Source organism: Coturnix japonica, chromosome 18 (genome assembly GCF_001577835.2).
Source record: "Coturnix japonica isolate 7356 chromosome 18, Coturnix japonica 2.1, whole genome shotgun sequence".
Lineage (NCBI taxonomy): Eukaryota > Metazoa > Chordata > Aves > Galliformes > Phasianidae > Coturnix > Coturnix japonica.
This window is the reverse complement of record NC_029533.1, coordinates 3,716,987-3,737,523: the sequence shown is the minus strand read 5'-3', so window position 1 is coordinate 3,737,523 and position 20,537 is coordinate 3,716,987. Positions and strand designations below refer to the sequence as shown.

The following is a 20,537-nucleotide window of genomic DNA, read 5'->3' as shown; positions in this document are numbered from 1 at the left end:
AGGGGGAGCAGGCTCTGCTGGTTGGGACCCTCAGCTGCAGAGGAGATGGGCGCTGGGGGCTGCCAGACCATCCCAAAGGCTGGGGCTCTTCATTTGCTCAGCAGGACTCAGCCCTGCCCTGTTTCCCAGAAGGGAGGGAGACAAAAGAGGAAGAGGGGGAAGGGAAGAGTTTAAAAGAAACTTCTTCCAACTTCTTGGGAGGAGAAAAGCTCTATTCAGAGGGGAAGAATACCCAGTGGAGCCGGTCACCAAGCAACACACAGCAATGCATGGGCAAGGAACAAAGCTGCCCATCCAGAGCCCCTAGACTTGGGGCAGCAGCCATGCACAGGCACTGCAGGGCACAGAGCCCGTGGGTGCAGTAGGAAAACCCTCAGTGGGCTCTGAGACATAAAGACAGTAACCACATCTCCGAGGGCTGCAATGGAAATCAGCTGGGTAAAGCAGTGCTGTTTATTTTGCCTGCAAAAGCCCACTCAGAAGGCCAGCACACCAAAGGCCTGCTGAATGTAACAGTGCTTTTCTCAGCACAGCCAGCAGTGAGGACAGACAGCATCCATCCCTGGACACTGAGAATTCACATTTCTCCTGGTAGGAGAGGAAGCACCACGCTCCTGCCACAGCCAAACATCAGCTTCTTCACCACACTCATCACATGAGGTCTGCAGCCACAGCAAGAGACACAATGTTCAGCATCCTGCTGCATTACGGAGAGCTCTCCCCATCCCTTGTGCTGATGGTGAGGTAGGCTGAGGGCAGCAGGCTGGGCACCAGACATCACAGTGCTCCCCAGGAGGTGTCACAGCAAAGTCACATTGGGAACTGAGATTCATTTGGAAGTGTTCAGTCCTTCCTTTATGCCTGCAGTGAGCAGAGGGACAGCAGCACCTCCAGGACACAAATCATCCCCTTGAGACAGGATTGTGTATGTCCCCATTTCTGTCCACTGCTTACCCAAAACACCCAGCTCCACACAGAGCACTACTCACAGAGAGAACCCACCTAGAGCAGAACTAGCCCCAGTCCCAAGACCATCTCCTTGCAGAGGGAGAACCCGATTAAGATACCGGGCACTGGAATATCTGCTATTCAGATTCATCCTGGATTCCTCTTTCCCAGCACCAAAGCCTACAACCATCCACAAGACAGATGGGGTTTGTTTGGAGGCACTTTGCTCTGCTCTTGGTCTGTAGAATATGCACGTTTTAGGAAGTGCTGTGAGAAAATAAAGATACCAAAGGAAGGAAATATCTCTGTGGAGCTGAAGCTGGGCCTGGAAGCCCAGAGCTGGATTCCAAGGTCCTCTTCTATTCCCCATGAGGTGCTGTTGAGATTTCCCAGGCAATGGCCCTTGCCCACACAGTCAGGTTCTCTGGTAGAGCTTAATGATGTTCTCATCATGGAGCCTTTTCCACACCTGCTTCTCCAAGTTGAAGTCATGGTTAATGTAGAAGACCAGGCGTTTCCACTCCTTGTCATAGTAGTGATCCGAGTACTTCTGGTGACCTTCTGTGATGTAGCCATAGGCACTCACCTGGGAAAGACAAGAGGGCTCAGCAAGGACAGAGGGAGCTATGTGAAATACAGGACAGCTCCCAAACAGGGTGAGAGCACAGGACAAGGACACCTCCCAGTGACTCTGCAAGGGCACCCAAGATAGACCAGGCCGTGAAAAGGGGCTCCAGAAAGCCAACATCCTCTTGCACTGCCTGCCTGGGAGGCTCAACTGCTCTCAAGCCCTGAAACAGGCTGTGAACTATTTTGGGGCTGCTTTTCTTGTGCTCCATCTGTTCCCCTCTAGCTGACAAGTCAGGGCTGGGGACACCCATACTCAGTTATATCCTTTGTTTCCATACAGGGGTGTTGTGCAAGAATCATAATGCCCTTACCCGGTCACAGAGATGCAGGGCAGTCAGCAGCAGGAGGGCTCCAGTTGTGGGTCTGTACAGCCTCCAGTAGCGCTTCTGCAGATTCTTAGACTTTAAGAACCTGCAGCATGAGAAAAGAAAGCATGGAGCAGCTGCTGAGCGTGCTGGTTCAAGCTGTGCATGGCTTGTCCTCCTTGGCTCAGTTGGCACTTTCCCTCCTTGCAGCAGCTTGTGGTCACACTGAGCATTTCAAACAAGCCATGACTGCTCACGTGTAGGTAGTGCTGTGTGCTCAGTGAAGCACAAGGCCAGCCCAGAATGCTTCCATCACCTGTGTTGAAACCTGCACTGAACCCAGCTCAGCACAGGTCAAGAGGCAGTAAGTATAAAGGGGGCCATGATTAAAGGACGTATTACGTTCAGATCAATCCCTGTTCCTTGCCTTGCAGTGCAGAAGTGGCTTTGAAGTCCCCTGGTATATCCTCCCCATCCACATTCAGGAGTGAAACAATGCAGGAAAGGTGCAGAAGGAGGGTCACAAAATCTGCTAGGAGCTGCTGTATTTTGTGCCAGCAGTTGTTAGGAAGGCAGGAATCCACACATTAGAAATAGCATCTGAGCCCTCCTGGCCTTGGAAAGATCCCAAATCAGAGGAGAGAGAGAAGAATGAGCAGAGGAGTGCAAGCCATCTGGCATTGCATTTGCTATCTATCAGAAAGACATAACACAGCTCTCAAGGAGACCAAAGGGCAAACACAGCCAAAGCTGGGCACAGCAGGAGCTCTTCTTCCTACATCTCCTGGCCATGCATGGCCCACAATTGGCAGATCTTACAGTGATAGTGTCCAGCACACACTTGTGAAAAGGATTGGAGATGCAAAGATTCATCCTGGATTCCTCTTTCCCAGCACCAAAGCCTACAACCATCCACAAGACAGATGGGGCTTGTTTGGAGGCACTTTTCCCTGCTCTTCTGCATGTCAGGCCACACAAATGGGATGCTGAAGAAGAGCCCATTACTGTGCTTGAGGGAACAACTAATCCCTTGAGTTAAGTTGGGGTCTAAGGAGAGGAGGGATGTTATGGAGCCTTCCTCCAACACGCTGAGCAATGGGTAACATGAAAGGTTGGTCTTGAACAGGTTAACTACTTTGGCACCTCAGCAATGCTCTGCTCACATCTAACATTGCCACTTGACCCCTTTCGGATGCAGAAAGCCAATCTGCCTGAGAGCTGCAGCTTCTCTAGCTCATGGATGAGAAGTCTGTAGGTCTACCTGCAGCTATCATCCCACCACAGAGCACTTTAAGTGACTGCACACTGGTGAAGCTTACCCTGAACCTGCTGCTATGGCTCAGCTACAGTTATAAGTCAGTGGGCTGGAAAGAGAGAGCACAGAGAAAGAGAGAGATGCTGCTATACAGAGAGCACGCAGTTCCCAGCTCACCTGTTTTTCAAGTATCTGAGGAAATCAGGGTGAGTTACCAGGTACTTATTCATTGTGAAATCTTCATCGAATCTCTCCCGGGGCCTTTGCCTAGGGACAGGAATAGGGAGACTCAGCATAAACTCCTATATTTCATTATGGCATCAGCCTGATGCACTTGGTGGTAAGAGAAGAATTACGTTGTTCAATTATTCTGCAACATTTCTTAGATGATGACAAAGCCACTGTAGCCTGCTGCAAGAGTGGCAACAAAGGAGATGGAAATATCTAAAGCGTGTATGTATAGATAAGGCTTAGTGAAACCAATTCTTCATCCATGAGTAGGGCCACGTACAGCCACCAAAGCAGAAAGCAGCATGCGTTCATCCCATAGAAACTCAAAGCTTTCTCTGAGCTCAGGCCACACACCACTAAAAGCAGCTACTATGGAAATAGGAAGGAGGCGTATTGGTCACAGCACAGCTCACAGCTGGGAGGGAAAGAAGATGTTTCTTCAGATAAATCAGCAAGGAGGGAGGGTTTAACCCGGACTGCAACTCCGCAGACTGAGCGCTGTGGGAAAGGTACAGCAGAGAGCTCCACACTGAAGGATGTCCAGGTGGGGTTATTGGCTTTACCCATAGTGGTTCAGGAATCCTTTCTTGATATTCTTGTTCAGCAGAAGAGCCTTCAGCCACTCATAGTCTCTAACTGCCTCCAGGAAATGAATGTATCTGATATGCTAAGAAAGAACAAGTGAGCATTAATGAATAACAAGAGAGAGACGTGTTCTTTAACACCAAAAAGCAAGCAGGCATGTAAGCTGATTGAACTTCTCAAGCACTCAACTGTGCTCTGCAGCTTTTAACCATCCCACAGTGACAGAATGGAGGAAAACATCTGATATGTAGCTACTTCAACATGCCAAAGGATTGTGAGGGTGGTCAAACACTGGATCAGGCTCTCCAGCAAGGTGGCTGATGACTCACACCTGCCACTGTTCAGGGGGCATCTGGAGAATGCCCTTAATAATATGATTTAACTTTGGATAGACCTGATGTGGTCAGGCAGTTCCAGGTGAACTATGCTATAATAATCTAAAGGGTTAGGGTTGGACTAACACAATTTGCTAGCGTGAATATTTACTCTCAAGCCAAGGACCCCTCACCAAGAGGAATGCTGAAGTGTTAGCTCAGCCCCTTTGCCCATCATAAGGGAAAAGATCAGAAATGAAGGCCACAGGTTGACAGAATCCTATCAAAGCTGTACAAGCATAGACCTGACTTACCTTCCCCTGTGGGATATTTTTGAATCCTTTGCGTCCCAAGTTCTGGAGTGAGGACACAAGTGAGAACGCAGTGAATCCATAGAAGGAGGTTTTTGTTCCCACATCCTTTTCGTAACCTTTGATTACAGCCCCGCTCACCCTGGCCAGGGAAATCAAAGGGAAGCAGTTAGCAGATAACCATGGAAAGTGCTGGCACCCTGTTTATAAATGGAAAAAGAGAAAGAACCTTGTGGTTTTTCATCTCCTTCTGCCACCAATCCTTTGGGCAGCTGGCAGTCAGCACAATTTCCTGCTAGCCAGAACGGGCTAAGCTACGTATCTCCTAAGAAGGAAGCAACCATCAGAATGCCTTACCGGAACACATAGTCATGGGAGTCGATCTCCTGGCCCATTCCAGAGTTATTCAGTATCCCTCCATTCCCCACAACAGCACAGCTGATGCACGTTGACACGTTGCTGCTGCTGTTGGCCAGGAGCAGCTGCTGGTGGGGATTTATGGGCAGCCGTGACATGACTTCTTCTACCACTGCGAAGCAAAAATAGTGGAGCATTAGCATCAAAAGCCTTGGGAATGGACACAGGGAAACCACCACAGTTTCCTCCGCAAGATCCACCCAGCTTAATGCATTTGAAGGGAGGTCCTGCAAACCACCAGAAACTCAGCATACAGCTCCTGTGGGAAGCTGTCATGGTCCCATTCTGAAACCCCTGGGAGACTCACGTGAGTAATTCAGCTCCATGAAGCCATAGGGAGGTGCAAAATGCTCCAGGCGGTCCCACTCACTGATATTGAAGTAACTCTTGTCTATGAAGAGTGTGATGTTTGGCAGGAAAAGATCTCGTAGCCATTCAGACTTGGCAGCCTTGGCTCTCACTGATTCAGGGCAGGTCTTGAAAAACAAGGAGAAACAATAAGGGCTGATTAGCAGGGAGCTGATAAGCCTGTCTGAGTGCCTGTGCACAAATGCAGTGTAAAGAATCAGAGAAACTCCAAGGGATCATCCACTCAGTGCCCTCATTACCACAGACATGAGGCATAATAACAGATGAACAATTAGATGATGCAAAATTACTTACGAGTAAGGCAGCATTACTCCAAGCCTCTGAGACTTTCCTCTTCAGAAAAACAGGCCTGCAGTGCTTGCAGGTTTTAATGGCTTCAGGCCTCACTACATGATGCCAATTGATACTTGCAACAGGCATAACCTAAACCCAGTGGATAAGGCCAGCAGTCCCTGTTGACAACACAGCCCACAATGCTTTGATCTCAGATACAACATGCACACATACACATGAGGTCAGATCACCATTGCTGCTCCCTCAAAAGAAGCAATTTATTCCATGTCCTAAAGGAATAAGAGAGCAATATACAGCTGATATGGGAATCCAAGTCAGCTGATCCTATGTAACAAGAATGGCCTCGTTGCAGCTGGCAAGCATTAGGCTGTGTGTGCAGATGGAGAGCAGACAGCTCCAACTGTGGTGGATTTTACACTGAGTCAATTTAGGCTTTACTGTCTTAGACATCTTCCCCAAACAGTTACTACAGCATCTACCAAAATACAAAAGAGAAGACCAAGTGGACCTATGTGCCCACCTCAAACCCCCAGCAATGGCCAGACTGCATTGCCAAAGCCTTGCAGCATGCTCACAGCTGAGCTGGGCTCCCTGCTGCAGGTGAGGGTGACATCCTGCTTGTTATGACAGCACTGCAATGATAAAAACACTGCATAGGGTTTGATGTTGGTGCCATTTCATTTTTAGCATGTTATATGTCCAGTGTCAGGGATGTTCCCTGCCTGTTCAAGATGTACTTTGTACTGTCCAAGGCCTGGTACTTCTCGTGCTTCCACAGTTAAGTCTGGATCAATACAAGAGGAATTAGAGGGAAGTCTGACTGTATGGGAAACAAAGGAAGTTGGAAGCACTTCTAGTTTCTCTCTTTGCAGAATTAGAGATGACCTTTGGAAGCAAGACTCAGTGCATGATGTCTAGATCCACCAACAGCCCTTCTGCGTGTACTGCCTCTGTTTTCCACTACTGTGGAAGGGTTTTCCCCACTATCTCAGCTGTTCTGCACGCCCAGATGCTCTGCAGCCCCACTTAGAGTGGAGAACACTCTTGGCTTCCTGCTGCTGTCCCTCATCTCAGCCAGCTCCTGCTTTGCACTCCAAGATAGCTGCATGTCTTCTCCAAGGAGCTATAGAAGACAGAAGCATCTGGTAATCAGCAAGCAGGATCCTGCTGACCTAACTGCTCTATGTGTAGTGCAGTAGAATGGGGCAGGAGGGGTGAGGGATTGTCTCATGTGGCACATGCATGCTCAGTCACATATCTCGCCCACTCCCATTTGTATTTTTGGTACCTCAAGTCCAGGAACAAAGATGCACATCCTGCTCCACACACTTGATCATGAGCCAGTCCCTTCTGCTGTGTCCCAGTAAGTCTGGGCCAGTAAATGAGCTCAAGGGTTTAACAGCCAATTTTTCTATTTAATAGAATCACGGATCTTCTCCTCTCATGTGCCACGCTGAAGAGCACAACCTGTCAGCAAAAGAATGGCTTGCATTGCCAAAAGGGGCAAAAACCACAAAGAACTCAGAAAGAAAACATCAGAACAGTAAAGTTCATCCCAGGATCTTTCATCACTGCAGCTAATCTACCTCTGCTCTCTGTATGTCTCCCAGGGCACTGTGGGGTTGGAATTAATGTTTTCAAGAGAGCAGGGAGAGGCCTGAGCAGAATAACACAGTGCCTGCAGCCCTGGCAGTCCTCACCAGCAACACCTACATTCACCTTAATGCCACCAAAATGCCATACAGCAGTGCTAGAAGGCTGCAGCATTGAGACTTCAAAGAGGCAAATGGCCCATCTATGAGCACTGAGCTAGAACAACTGCATCATCTGAGATCTCCATCTTCACCTCCAGCAAAATACTTCTTTTGTGCTGATCAGTCCTACAGTTGTCATTCCTATTTAACAGACAGGAAGAAAAATAAGCAAGACTACTATGAAATAACAGATGTCTTCTGAACTTAGACACTTAGGGCACTGTGCCATTCAGAAGCTGTGTTATGTGCCTAAGTCTCCTATGCAGTACAGCAAAGTACCTAAGACTGGAACCACCTTGTAGGACATCTAGCAGCAGAGATATTCTCCCCAGCTCCTGATGCTCCTGAGTTATAGAAAGATTGTTTTGACTGACTTTTAAAGAAAGGAACCCGTGAAAATGGGTGCAGTTACAACAACTTCTGATCCTGGAGCACGGTGAAGGACTGGCCAGGCCAACTGGGCCATACTCACACAGCTCTCCTGCTCTAGGGCTCAGCAGCACCTGTGTATATGAGTGGGTCGATCTACCAGCTTGGAGATCAGCCTCCACTCTGAAGGGCAAAGATGCCCAGGAGACAGCAGACAAAGAGGTCAACAGGGATATAAACACAAGGCCATCACACCTACCGATGCTGGAGATGAGCTATCCAGTAGATACTCATCATCAAAATCCCACTGTGGCTCAGTCTTGAAGTCAGTAGCCCTCAGTTTCTTCTTTTCTGTCACTGTGGCAGTCTGAGTCACAGGTCTTATGCTTTTCACTGATGCAGGAGGCAGTTCTGCCTTTGGTTTGTCTTTGGATGTGACGTTTGTGTGAGCCACCTTCATCTCAAAGGATGGTTTCACAGTCACCTTCTCTTTGTCTCCCTTCATCCTGGGAAGTGGTGTCATTGCTCTCTTTCCATCAGCTTCTTCTACCCATGGTACTGGTCTTGTTGCTGTTTTCTCCTTTGTTCTCTCCTCCACAGAGGCTGTTAATGCTGTCATATTCTTGATTTCCACCACCTCAGGGAACGGTTTCACAGTCACCTTCTTGGCTTCTTCCACCCCGGCAACTGGTTTTGTTGTTTTCTTCTGCCTTTCCTTTCCTTCCCAACTTGGTGTACTCACTGTAGTATTCAGTTCGAGCCACGTAGCATTTATCTCCAAACCAACCTTTGAAGTTCTCCCATTAGCAGAATAGCCTGAACCTTGATGATCTTGGGCGTCCACTTTTAGCATACGTGAGATGCTTTGGTAAACCTTGAGCTGCCTGAATACAAGTAAAGGAAAAGCAGACACATCACAAACACTTTCCAGTTAACACTGAGCAGCTTCCAGCACATCTCTTGTGCTCTTGACTGTGCTTCAGATCACTTCTGCACATAACCACTGCACTCAGATGTATTGCACTGGTATCTGCAACTGAGTTTCTGCAGGGAAGTAAAACGCTCTTGTTAGAAGGATGCTGTCTGAATTCAATTTCATGTAGACAATTGCCACCAAATTTCCATACTCCTCTTTAGGACTTAACTCATGCAATATGCTTTACATTGGCATTAACTACAAACCAGCACAGAATAGCTTTGCCCTGCCCAGGGCAGGACAACCCCCAGGAGTGTACACACAGCACTGCAGGACTGTGTTTCAGAGATACTGAGTTCAGGACATGGGAATACAAAACACAAAGGCTGCCACCTGGTATTCCACCTTCTTTATCAGCAGAGCCAGGTGCTTCTGTGCTAAGAGTATGGAGATCTTACAGAGTTCAGAAAAGGAAGTCTGATAAGAAATGAAATTCACTCCTTAAGCATATATCACTTCTTTTATATCATCTGCATCTGTGACATTGGAAATTACAGTCATAAAAAGACCAACTGCTACCATATGCTCCATAATTTGGTCCCCAAAACACCAGTTCATCACCAAAACTAGCTTGCCTCAGAGAGACCAATCAGATATAATGCAAACTGGTAATATCCCAGGATCACATCCCAAGAGATTTGAGAAAGGCAATTCTATCATCAGATTCACTTAAGATACCTTCCAAAGAGAGCACGCCACAAGTCAGACATAGCTCCATATTAGCCAAAGCTCCAGTACAGATCCTGCCTGCAGAAGCTAACTGTCCTGCAGAGAGAACAAAGTGATGCTGTGAACTCAGGTACAGAATAATGCAGAAAAAAAAATGTACAACCCCCAGTTTCACCACTTGATTTTGGGTCAGAACCAAGGATTGAATCCAGCCCTGCACATCTGGGGCCACAAGGCACTGCTTCCTCTCATTTTCCACTTAGCTACTGCAATGGCATCACACAGCACTAGCCAGCTACAAACACCTTATAACAGGCACTTCAAAGCTATACTCCAATAACACTGCATACTCCAATAAAAGGAAAGATTTCACTTATATTCTATATAAAAAGAAATTTGGTAACACTGAGACCAAAATGCAGAACTGAAGGCTCTTTGCATCCAAAACCTTATTTCCTGCTGTCAAAGCCACATGGCCAGGCACTTGTGCCTGCACAGAACCTTAATCCCCTGACCAGTACTTTAAAACCAGACAACTGGTTCAACCCAGCTCAACAAACACCAGGCTCTGGAAGTACAGCTGGCAAACAACTGCGGAAGCACAATAAGATCTACTGTCACCTTCATCTACTGACTACTTCACATTGCATTCAAAAGCACAAAGATAGAAACAGAGACAACCATGTACTGCACATGCCTGGGTGTGCTCTACAGGAAGATTCAGCAGTATCAGCATTTCCAGTACATGTACAGGTCAAAATGGTTTAAAGAAGCCAGGTGTAGAGAAAAGAAGATAACTTCTATCTTTATCATATCAGCATGACATCAGTGTGCCAGTGCACTGCATATTTGTGTTACGTTAGGAATTAAGAGCTGAAGACACTATAAATGTAAAGGTGTCACACCAAATTCAATGTCTAGCAATGTAATGTAGACTAGAACTGGATGAGAGGTCCTTATGGGAGCTACCAGGTAAAAGCAAACATGTAGTGCCAAACTATGGAAACACACCTTTTGTGAAGTAAAAGCTGCTTTCTTAACACAACTCTGCAGGGAAGTACTAAGAGCTGGCGATTCAGCAGAAGAAAGTTTGGCTGTGATCTTCCAGCACTGTGCTCTGATTGTATACAACACAGTTTTCTAAAGCAAAATGATCATCAAACCCAGATCTGAAGTGCAACTTTAAAGATCAAAAGAGAGAGGGAGAGAAAGCAAGCGGAAGCACTCTATCCACAAGCACGTACTGCAAGGAAGCAGGGCTCTTACCTGAAAATGCCTTTATCCGTGCCAAACAAGGAGCTAAAACTAGTAATGATGAGGGAAAAGACTGTTAAAATAAGGAGCCAACGGAATATTCTGGGATCCTTAGGAAGCCTTCTGATTAAAAACCCCATAGCGAGAGGCCCAGGAGAGGTGGAAGCTCTGCTGCTGCTGCCCAGAGGTGTGCCCTATGCAGTTATTTCCAGGTGTATTGAACCAGTGGGCTGGTCTCCTCTCTGGATTTCCTGCAAGTGTTCACACCCTCCCTCCTAACGTTCCCTGAATCTCTGCACACAGTTCGAGTTTCTCAGACAAGACAGCAGTTCTACACCGTTCCTATCATTTTAAACTTAATGCTACCCAAACTAAGGAAAGAAACGCTTTCTACTTACAGACAAGAAAGGTCTCCTCTATTTCCCTCTATAAGGTTAGTCTGGTGCAAGAAAAAGGAAATCCTTTACCTCTAATCCGGTGGAGGCATCACTGGGAGCATTGGTGTGAATTACAAGAGCTGCCATACTTGCAAAGAAACACAACGGCTTGGGTTGTAACAGAGCTCAAAGATCATCTAGTTCCAACCCCTCAGGTACAGGGTTGTCACACACTAGAAGAAAATAGGTTTCAGACCACTACCTACCTGAGGGATCAGGAAAGATTCAAAGCATAAACACAAACAAATCTTTGGTTTCTTCTTCTTGCAGTGACTGTAGCTCCGATCCAAAAGCAATCCCTGTCCTCAAAAGCTGATGATGACACAAGCATCCATTTTACCCTTGGAGTGCTTTGCTGCAGATCAGAGCTGGACTCGTTGCAAATCCACCACATTGCTGAGGAGTTAGTGCTTAAAGTCAGATTACCTGCAGGTCGCAGCCAGCCAGTCCCCTCCCTCTCCAACAAGCCAACCCACCTTTCAGGCAACCAGAGTTCAGTCTCACTTTTTCACTATTTAAAAACATGTCAATCTCACCCCAGCCTCATTCTGCTATGGCCAATAAACTTGTTACACAGGCTTTCCTGGCTCAGGATCATGTCCCTTTGGCTCTGAGCTGTCACACAGATAGATGGCTACGGTACGCACTCTCCAGCCATTCTTTTTGAGCTCTCTGTCAAATTTCCTCCACTGCTGTGGCCAGGACCAGTTCATTACTTTTTGGGGCTGAATTCTTGCCCCATTCTTTCACACTGATTGCTGAGTGGACACTGATGCTAGTTCAACACCAATACAGGGCATGGATGAACTTGGGTCCACAAACAGCTGCAGAATGTAAAAGATACACAACACTTTGGTGAACCCACACAACCATTTCTTTCTTGGTGCTTCTTATGTTTGAATCATGTCATTGTGGGCAGAGAGACAACTGCTTTCTACACTACTGTTCCTCAGTGGGACCAGTAGAACCAGGTTTTACTCATCAATAGCATCAGTTCAAACAAAGCCTCACTGATGCCATGTGCATACACAACATCCTGAGGGTAAATGAATCCCTGCTGCAACCTTGAGGTTACACACCACACTTGAGTGGAGCTATCAGCATTTCCAGATCTAGGAGATGACGTTTCTCATTGATCTGTAGCACCTGAAATATCTTTCTCTGTTCCAGTTTCCCCAACTCACATCTGAGCTTCTCCTCTTTATGAAAATCAGCACTTTGCTCAGAGTCTGACTTGGCAATCCAGAACTACCCACTAGCAGAGGGAAAGATGAACAGAGGTGATCCCCTGCACCAGAAAGGCACTTTTACATACTACAGCAGACAGCTATTTTAACTCACAGCGAGCAGTTAAATATTAACCCTGATAACTCAAGTGGGAATAGCTCTTAGTAAAGAAGCTGGTTTTGTGCAGTTCTTATCAAAAACAAAACTGGGAGTAAGTTTTTGTTGCCAACATCACAAATGTTAGAAGCTAACATTCACACTTACTAAATACACAGAGTGCTGATGTTTGTTCTTAGTTACTGGAAAGCCAATAGAGGGTTTCATGCCTACCTTGTCCCAACCGTGCATCCCAGCAAAGAACATCTGCAAGGAGTCCCTATAGCCACATCAGCAGTAACTGTGTTTCTTCCCAATAAATTCATCTCTGTGGATTAAAGTGAAAAACATCAGTTATCAGAGGAGAGAAAAAAAATGAAACAACAGATTTGAAAATGTCCTTGAAGAAACATGGGGAGGTTGTTAGCCCAGGCTATGTTCCTCCATCTATAGCAAAACACTTTGATCTTCCCAAAGAGAGCCTAGGATCAGAGGAGGTCTGTTGAAGAGTTATAGGCATTTAGAAAGGGTTTGGCCATGGTGTTGCCATGCAGCACTCAGGAACCCTAAGCAAATTTGGAGAGCCAGGTTACAGGTCAGGGAGTGCAGCACGCAAGCAGAAACTCTGCACTCAGATCTCCAAAACAGTATTGTCTTACAGGGGCAGCTCTCGGTCCTGAAGCACTGATATGTAACACATATAGCAATGGCTTCATTTTAGCCTTCCTCTTTCCAACCCTCGGCACCTTTGGGCATATTGCTTGGAAGAAGCTGCTTGTGTATGACTATAAGGCTTTTATTGTTAACAGAACCCCAAAGGGAAATTCTGGAGGCAGTAAGTATTTTCCTTCGACTTCCTCCATGTAACACTACTGCAAACCCAAGAGCCACCAGGGACAGCAAGATTCCTACAGCCAGAAAAAGGGCTTTCTTTGCTCTTGAGGAGCTGTGCTGACAATTGGGGACAATGTGTCTGTAGCACTCTGTGCTCAGCAAAGGTTTCAGGGAATATCCAAATCTCTGGCAGGCGCAGGAGCTGAAATCAGGGTCACTGTGCAAAAGATACAGCTTTTCACCTTCCTGTATTCGTGTAAGGGAGGAAAAACAAGCAACCAACCAACCAAACAAAAAAAACCCTCAAATCCTAATGGGTTTCACTTCATTGAAATAATATTTCATCCTCTTTTCACGCTTGTTGCTGAAATCAGCCTGTCAGAGCTCAGCCAGCCTGGTGAGCTCGAATGCAAGGTCAGGTTAGGAAATGTGGCTGTACGCTCTCAGCCAAGGATGACTCCAGTGAAAACAGAGACCAAGAACAAAGCTGCTCCTTTACAAACCTCTGTAAGAAGCCGGATTGCTGGGACGCACTGGGCTCCCAGCCCATAAAAAAAACCTGTTTTTCATTCACCTCCACTGCCAGGGAGATAACTGGCAAGACTGCAACCTGACAAAGGCACTGGCAGCTTCTCAAGGGCCACAGGGCAGTTGCCAGCTTCCTTTCCCAGATTAAAGGTTTTGTGTGCTTCTCTGGCAGTCCCAAGAGATGCAGCTTCTCTCATTGTGCAGACTCCCAGCTCCCAGCCCAGCACAACCAGCTGCCAGCAGCAATGCCTACACCTGAAATTCTTCTGTTCTTTAGCACTGAAAACAAGACTTTTTAGAAGTGAAATCTACCTGGGGCACCAAATGAAGATGGTTCTTTCTTAGCGCTTTTCTATCTCTACCATTCTGTTTAATTCCAGATCCACTTAATTATATCTTTAGTTACATCCCAGGCAGACAAAAGGCAGATTTGTCTGTTCTGTTTATTTTTTAAAATAAACTTTATCACTATTTGATCCTAAGCTGTGTGTGCTGAGGCTGTTAAGCTCGAGTCTGAGCCGTGCCAATAATTTATCTGAATGCAAATTTTCCTGAGGGCTGTGTATCAAACCTTGTTTACTTACCTGTGCTCTGTGTGCTTTCCACTTCCCCGTATCTGTGCTAAGGGCATGCCAAGATGTGCTGCAAGAGCAGCAGGACTGCACAAAGACTGCGTAAACCACTGTGGTTTTCAGTGCTGTTTTGCCTGTGTGGCATCCAGCCTTACCCAGCTAACGACTTGGTAAGGAAACAGCCTGAAATCTACGTTATAACAGCAGATGTTATGGGTCCAGCCTGGAATATTTCCCCTACTTCCAATCAGCAATATGAACACAGGCAGCTCTCTCACAGGAGGTGAAGTCCTTGCTTGGAGGTGGGCTATAAGTGCTCTGATTTTGCCTGTATTACAGACTCTAATCACTGTGGGATTTTGGTTCTTTCTGTTACCACAGCACCTGCTCAGGTTCTTTCTGATCCTTATGGCCACAGCTAGAGGTGTTAACCTCTTAAATGAAACAGATTAAATTTGCCATCTCTGCTTTTCTGCTTCTTCAGCAGTTTGCCACAGACCCAGCCCTGCTTAAGCTGCAAAACTGAAATGGTCCCTGCATTCCTTTTTTCCTTTCCCAGAAACACCAAGCTGAAAAATTGATGGGCCACTTCATTTGAGAGAATTTAAAGACAAAAAAAGGAAAAAAAAAAAAAAGAAAGAAAGAAAAAAGAAAACCCCAAAAGAAACAGAAAAAATATGCTCCCAATAACAATGGCTACACACTCAGTTGGAGTTACACAGGCTGGAAGCAATCAGTGCTCCTTTACCCAAATGCCTCCCTAAACAGCCTTTTGTCTGTCCCATCCCAGCAGGAATCCTAGCATATCAACACAGAGCTGACAGGCAGAGAGACAAAACTGACATCGCTTCAAGGGCTGATTTGTGGGTTTTGTGGTTTGTGGGTTTGCTTTTTTTATTGTGGTTTTTTTTTTTTTTCCAACCTACTGATGGAAAGTTAGAGAATATTCTGTTCCTTCTCTGGAAGCTCTGAGCTGTTTACTCAGCAGCAGGGCAGTACTGCAGACAGGTGGTCAGCTGGTTCCTCACCTGATAAATCAGCCCTTCTGCTCCTGCACACCAGCTGTGAGGATTGGGAGCAATCCTGGATTCCCTGCAACTCTGGAGAGAGAAACCACAAATGCTTCTCTATACCCCTAGCAAGAAATGCAGGCACACCTCTCAGCATTTCACACATGCCTGCAAAACAATAAGGACCTGCACCAAATCACAACTCTGCTGGTCTACCACATTTCAAGCCAGACATGAAAAACTTATTTATAAAGGCCTTTTTTCCCCTGTTCTTCCCACTGACTCCAGAAACCACCCCCCTTTAGAGCTGGAAGGACATCTGTGCCATTTGGCATGTAAAGCCTTCACATCCTTTGGTGTGAAAAGTGTTTACAGAATAAAGTACCCTGCAAGCAAGCTGCTTGAGTGGTTCATCATGGTGTCCCTGCCTCACAGCTGGAAACCTGCAGCCTCACAGCGCCTTCCTCTCTGTCCCTGGAGGATGCATCTGAAAAGTGACTTTTAGCTGCAAGAACAAAGCCAGGGGGCTTTGTGAAAGGCAACGTGTTTATTGCTTGAAACCACATGCTTCTCTTTTTCCTACTGTCTTCTATTCAACAGTTCTCCTGCTTTATCTACAAACCTAGAGGGCCTTGTGCTAATTTTCTTCACCTCTCTGCTATTAACTTTTGCCAGTTATGGACAGAAGATGACTCTTTGCCACCCCATTTGCTCACCACTTATAAATATGCTGTGAAAACCACAGGCAAAGACATCGATGAGAAGGAGAGCAGCACACTGTGCTATTGTAGTGGAAATGTGAGATCCTTGCATTCAGGAATGGCATACCAGTCTCTCCCAGTCCCCTGGGAGCTACTTAGCTTCTTTTCAATTGGGGTTTGTCTTTGCAGGCATTAGATCTCTAGGAAGGTTTGCACAGTGCCAGACAGAGCCAAAAGGGATCAGCCAGTCTGTTTCTAATAAATATAATGGCATTGTATATCTCTTCCCATAAGCTGCATTTCATAAAGATGGGTACTACTCCAGTGCAAAGTGTGGCATGGCGCTGCTCAATGGCTTGGCCATCTTTGGTTGGGAAGCATCTGCACTGGGAATCACTTGTTTTGTACATTATTTTGCCATTAACATTATTAATTTCCTTTCCTTTTCTGTCCAATTAAACTGACTTTACCTCAACCCATGAGTTCTACTTTCTTCCATTTTGCTCTTCTTTCCCACTGGGGCATGGGGGAATGAGTGAACTGCTGATACCAGCCATCAATAAGAAAACTAATTCTCCCCAGCTAAAACCAGGACAGCATTCCACTGACCAGTTTTATGATCCCCATCTTGTTCCAGTCAACGTTCTGTCAATACTTGAATTCATATTTACACCTTGATCTTTCAGCTGTAAGTAAACGTCAGCTCGATTTATTTCAAATAGATTAATATTTGTTGAGTGAATGTATAAAACAACCAAGAGGTTGCTTCTTAACAAAGCAGACAGAATTAATGATCTCAGCGATGTTTCCCAATGCAGATGGTTCCATGTGCCAGTGAAAATAAGGACTTTAGAAAGCAACTCTTCTGGTAATTTAATTGTGTGTGTTATTCTGTGAAACTCTATGGCAGAGCAGTCTGAGCATCCAAGAGCATTTAACATCAGTTCGGTTTGTAAGGTTGGTGTAATTTGTCTGAAAGCACTTACAAATTAGGTTCTTGTGTTTCCTTCAGTTGATACTGAAACCTGACCTTTGCTTGGAAGAACAGATCAGCCATGCTCCAACAACACACACTTTGTCTCTGCAAAAAACAGAGACAGTTAATCACATGAGAATGTAATCAGGGTGACGCCACAAGTCCTGCAATGCCCAGAGCTACATGGATATCTTTCTGGTTTTAGCTTCATCCAGACACTGGTGGCTCCACCACAACGTCCTCAGAATGCTGATGGCTGAAGCCACAATGCTCCAGCAGCTCTCCAGTCTCAAATGGGCTTTTTGCTTTGCTACCACCAAAATGCTTCACTGATGTTCATCAAGTCAACTCATTTAAATCACTCAGATATGCCAAGTGCCCCATGAATACATTAAAATAACTATAATGTTTCCTGGGTGGAAGTTCAGGTCCTTCCTAAAATGTCATTTGATTTCAGAATTAGAAAATACACATTGTCTTCTGCTCTAATAGCCCTTTAAAGATAAATAGGCAGATCCTAATTTCTGGGCTTTCACATGGTTTGTTATCTTACCTATTTAGAAGATAAAAATACTTCCTGTCACGTCATGTGGCTACACATCAGCTTCTGTTATCCCATAAATTAATTTATTGCCTAGCAACATTAAATACATTGCAATACATTTTTCCTGCAAAGTAATATCTGTTGGTTGTTCATTGTTGCCCATCGAACACTGTATTCACACATAGGAAAGTCAACAAAAAATAGTGTCTTAAGGATGCCTGTCCTTTATCAAGGACTCAGGGATAGATACACCCAGTCACACACAGCTGCTCTACCTGCCTGACTGCACCCAAAGGGGCCAACATCAAGGCAGGCTCAGCAGTCATCAGCCTTCCTGAAGGCCAACCCAAGTTGCACTCATGCCTGCAAACCTACAGGCACCCATAAAGCTGCCTTGAGTCAGAGCAGAATCCAGATAATGGAACTTTGTTTCAACACTGCAATTGGCAAGTGGAAATGATGCATAAAGGAGAAGAGAGAAATGGCAAACAGTGTACCATTCTTATCCCATTCCTTCCCAAGTTCACTGAAACGTGACTTTACCTAAGGGCCTGTCAACACTGTCAGCTGCCATCAGCATTCCAGCCACACCTTGCTCTAGAATTAACCAAGAACTAATGCAGAGCAATCTGCCTTGGGGCCCACTTGTTTAGAAAGGGTCTTGTACAACAGCTTGGCTACCAACAACATGCTGAGGAACCCCTATCTGGAGAGGAAAAAGCCACTCATTACCATCCCAGATCCTGAGCCCAGGTATCTGCATGTGCATGTCCTCACTGACATGGGAATGGTCCCTTGTTCTCAGCTGGGGATGGTCTGGGCAGGGTTATGGCTACAAAGGGCAGTCTAAAGCCCACCTTGTTATGATACAATTAGCAAGAGGGGTTCTGCCTCACCTTTCCTAGAAAGGTGAACAGAGACATCCACACATCATGGGCTTCTCAGTAAAACAAAGTTATTAAACTCTCAAGCACAATGCAAGATTATTCCTGGGTACAAGATATCCATCAGCAAACAACGATGACAAACCACTCTTTATTAAGAAAATATTCACCACAAAAGCCCGGAGGAGGAGCTGACAAAAAGAATGTGTGCAGCCAGAGAGGAGCTGGTGATCTTACTGCTCTACTGGAACCCACCTGGAGGGGCAGCACGGCTGACACCGCCACCTGTAGGATCTTCACATCACGCTGCTGCATCACATCCCAGGTAGAATATTCCTGTGCTGGGTGCTTCCCAGAAGGCTCTTCCTAGAGGTGCACAAACCTATGGTGCAGGGTTTTCCTTTATGTCCTTGTATCACACAGAAATTTATCTCTGTTTAAGTTATATTCCCACTACATCAGACTTCCTGCCATCATTTTGCTCTCCAATGTGGATGTTTGTAAGAACAGATATAGGGGAGAATGCTTGCAGCCAAAGTCTCCTGAAGACCTCAGGGGCAGCACCAGGGATCCTACAGTTGACTGAATGAGGTGTAAAACCACACAGCAATTTCTCCACCCCCACTGTGCTGACAGATTATAGAAGACAACAGGGTTGTATGGGACAGCGTGCAATTTCCTCAGGACATTTTAGGGATGTGTCTCATTATCCCACTCACAGCACTGTCAATTTAACAGTGCAGTGGTAGGGCGGTTGCAATTGGCATGGTCTACACACAAGAGGGAAGAAGGACTAAGGCAGCCTGAATATACAATCAATACAATATATAATCGAATATACAAGGCTGAAAGATACAATCTCCCCCAAGAAACAAGCCTTTGGAATGCCATTTCCCCTGCTTCAGGGTGACTGGGATTCACATGCCCTACTATTCTGCTTCCTCATTAATGCCATGTGGCTTTATCCTACCACAAGGACAGCGGATATGACACAGGAATCCTTTGCTGCAGGTCAAGGAAACCCAGCCCACACAGGAGGAATAACTGGCAACACCTAACCTACAATTTTCATGCAGTGAAACAGAAGTCTTCTTCCTTCAGACACAAGTTTGACAACCAACTTCTATTCCAGTGACTGTTAGCTAACTTAGTGTATTTCATTGAGCCAACAAATACTCATCGTGCAGATGAAACAAAGCTGAGCTCTTGGGAACTGAAGGACTGAGGAAAGATTGACACTAAAAATAATAATCTGGTCCCAGTGAGGATGAATTACTCAGAATCGAAACAGGCTGGGTGGGAACCAGTGAAAATATGACTTTACCCATATTTAGTAATTAAGTTCAGCCAGACCCAGGATTCCAGATAAAAGGCAGATCAAAACATACAAGATTCATCAGGAATTTGCTAAAGAGGAAAAAAAGATTGTGCACATCTTCCTAAGCCTTGCTAAATTAAAACAGCACCTGAGCTTTTGACTTGTAGCCATTCAGGACCTCTGCTGTTTGCATAGAACAACAGCACCATCCAGTGGATAAACAGTACTTGCATTCCCATCCCACCACCTAACTATAGAAATGGCACTAGTAAGCTTTATCACAATTATAAATGCACTAAGGCTACACTTATATTAACCTTGGGTAAGAAAAGCTCAGACGTTTTAGGAGAGTGGTAAAAGAGCTCCCCAAAGAATCAGACTTTCCACCTCCAGGCAGCTCTGTCAGCAGACTTTGCAGCGCCGCCTCTCACCAAGTGTTCTCTGCACCAACACTTCAATCTCTTCACTGCTGAGGTGGAAAAAATGACTCTTAGAGGAGACAAACAGTCACCATAGCTCACCCTGGGAACAGCTTGACAGCCAGATGTGCTGCAGTGAGCCCACAAATGACCACACAGTGAAGGCACTCAGCTCCTCCTCTACCTTTGGCACAGTTAGTGCTGCCAGTTTTGGTGATGTGTTGAGGCTGCTTAGGATTCCCCAGGACAACGGTTGATTCATCTGTTTCCACAGTGAAATCTCTACGCTTTGGCTTTATGTGAAAGCAGT

At 45.8% G+C, this 20,537-nt stretch overlaps 1 protein-coding gene across 4 annotated transcripts; it reads right to left on the bottom strand.

Annotated features, from left to right (window-relative positions):
- Nucleotides 1–424: 424 nt before the first annotated feature.
- On the bottom strand, nucleotides 425–20,516 carry ST6GALNAC1 (ST6 N-acetylgalactosaminide alpha-2,6-sialyltransferase 1). 4 transcript variants are annotated; one of them, XM_015879753.2, is made up of 13 exons: nucleotides 18,746–20,516; nucleotides 17,073–17,167; nucleotides 12,676–12,769; nucleotides 11,325–11,514; nucleotides 10,694–11,206; nucleotides 8,042–8,666; nucleotides 5,304–5,472; nucleotides 4,937–5,108; nucleotides 4,583–4,721; nucleotides 3,933–4,036; nucleotides 3,316–3,405; nucleotides 1,890–1,989; nucleotides 425–1,534 (listed from the first exon to the last, which is right to left on the bottom strand). In XM_015879753.2, exons 5-13 carry the CDS (start codon nucleotides 10,819–10,821, stop codon nucleotides 1,364–1,366), a joined length of 1,698 nt encoding a protein of 565 aa, XP_015735239.1. In that variant the 5' UTR covers nucleotides 10,822–11,206; nucleotides 11,325–11,514; nucleotides 12,676–12,769; nucleotides 17,073–17,167; nucleotides 18,746–20,516; the 3' UTR covers nucleotides 425–1,363. The 4 variants fall into 4 exon arrangements, with proteins under 4 accessions (XP_015735239.1, XP_015735242.1, XP_015735240.1 ...); XM_015879756.2 differs by lacking the exon at nucleotides 10,694–11,206; XM_015879754.2 differs by lacking the exons at nucleotides 10,694–11,206; nucleotides 11,325–11,514.
- Nucleotides 20,517–20,537: the final 21 nt, after the last annotated feature.

What these genes read in the sequence shown, in the direction of transcription:
- ST6GALNAC1 (XM_015879753.2), bottom strand. Translation starts at nt 10,821, where the DNA reads ATGGGGTTTTTAATCAGAAGGCTTCCTAAGGATCCCAGAATATTCCGT. An exon ending in ACGGATAAAGGCATTTTCAG is followed by an intron (nt 8,667 to 10,693) that starts GTAAGAGCCCTG and finishes ACTTGTATTCAG; the next exon opens with GCAGCTCAAGGTTTACCAAA. An exon ending in ATAGCTCATCTCCAGCATCG is followed by an intron (nt 5,473 to 8,041) that starts GTAGGTGTGATG and finishes TTGTTTTTCAAG; the next exon opens with ACCTGCCCTGAATCAGTGAG.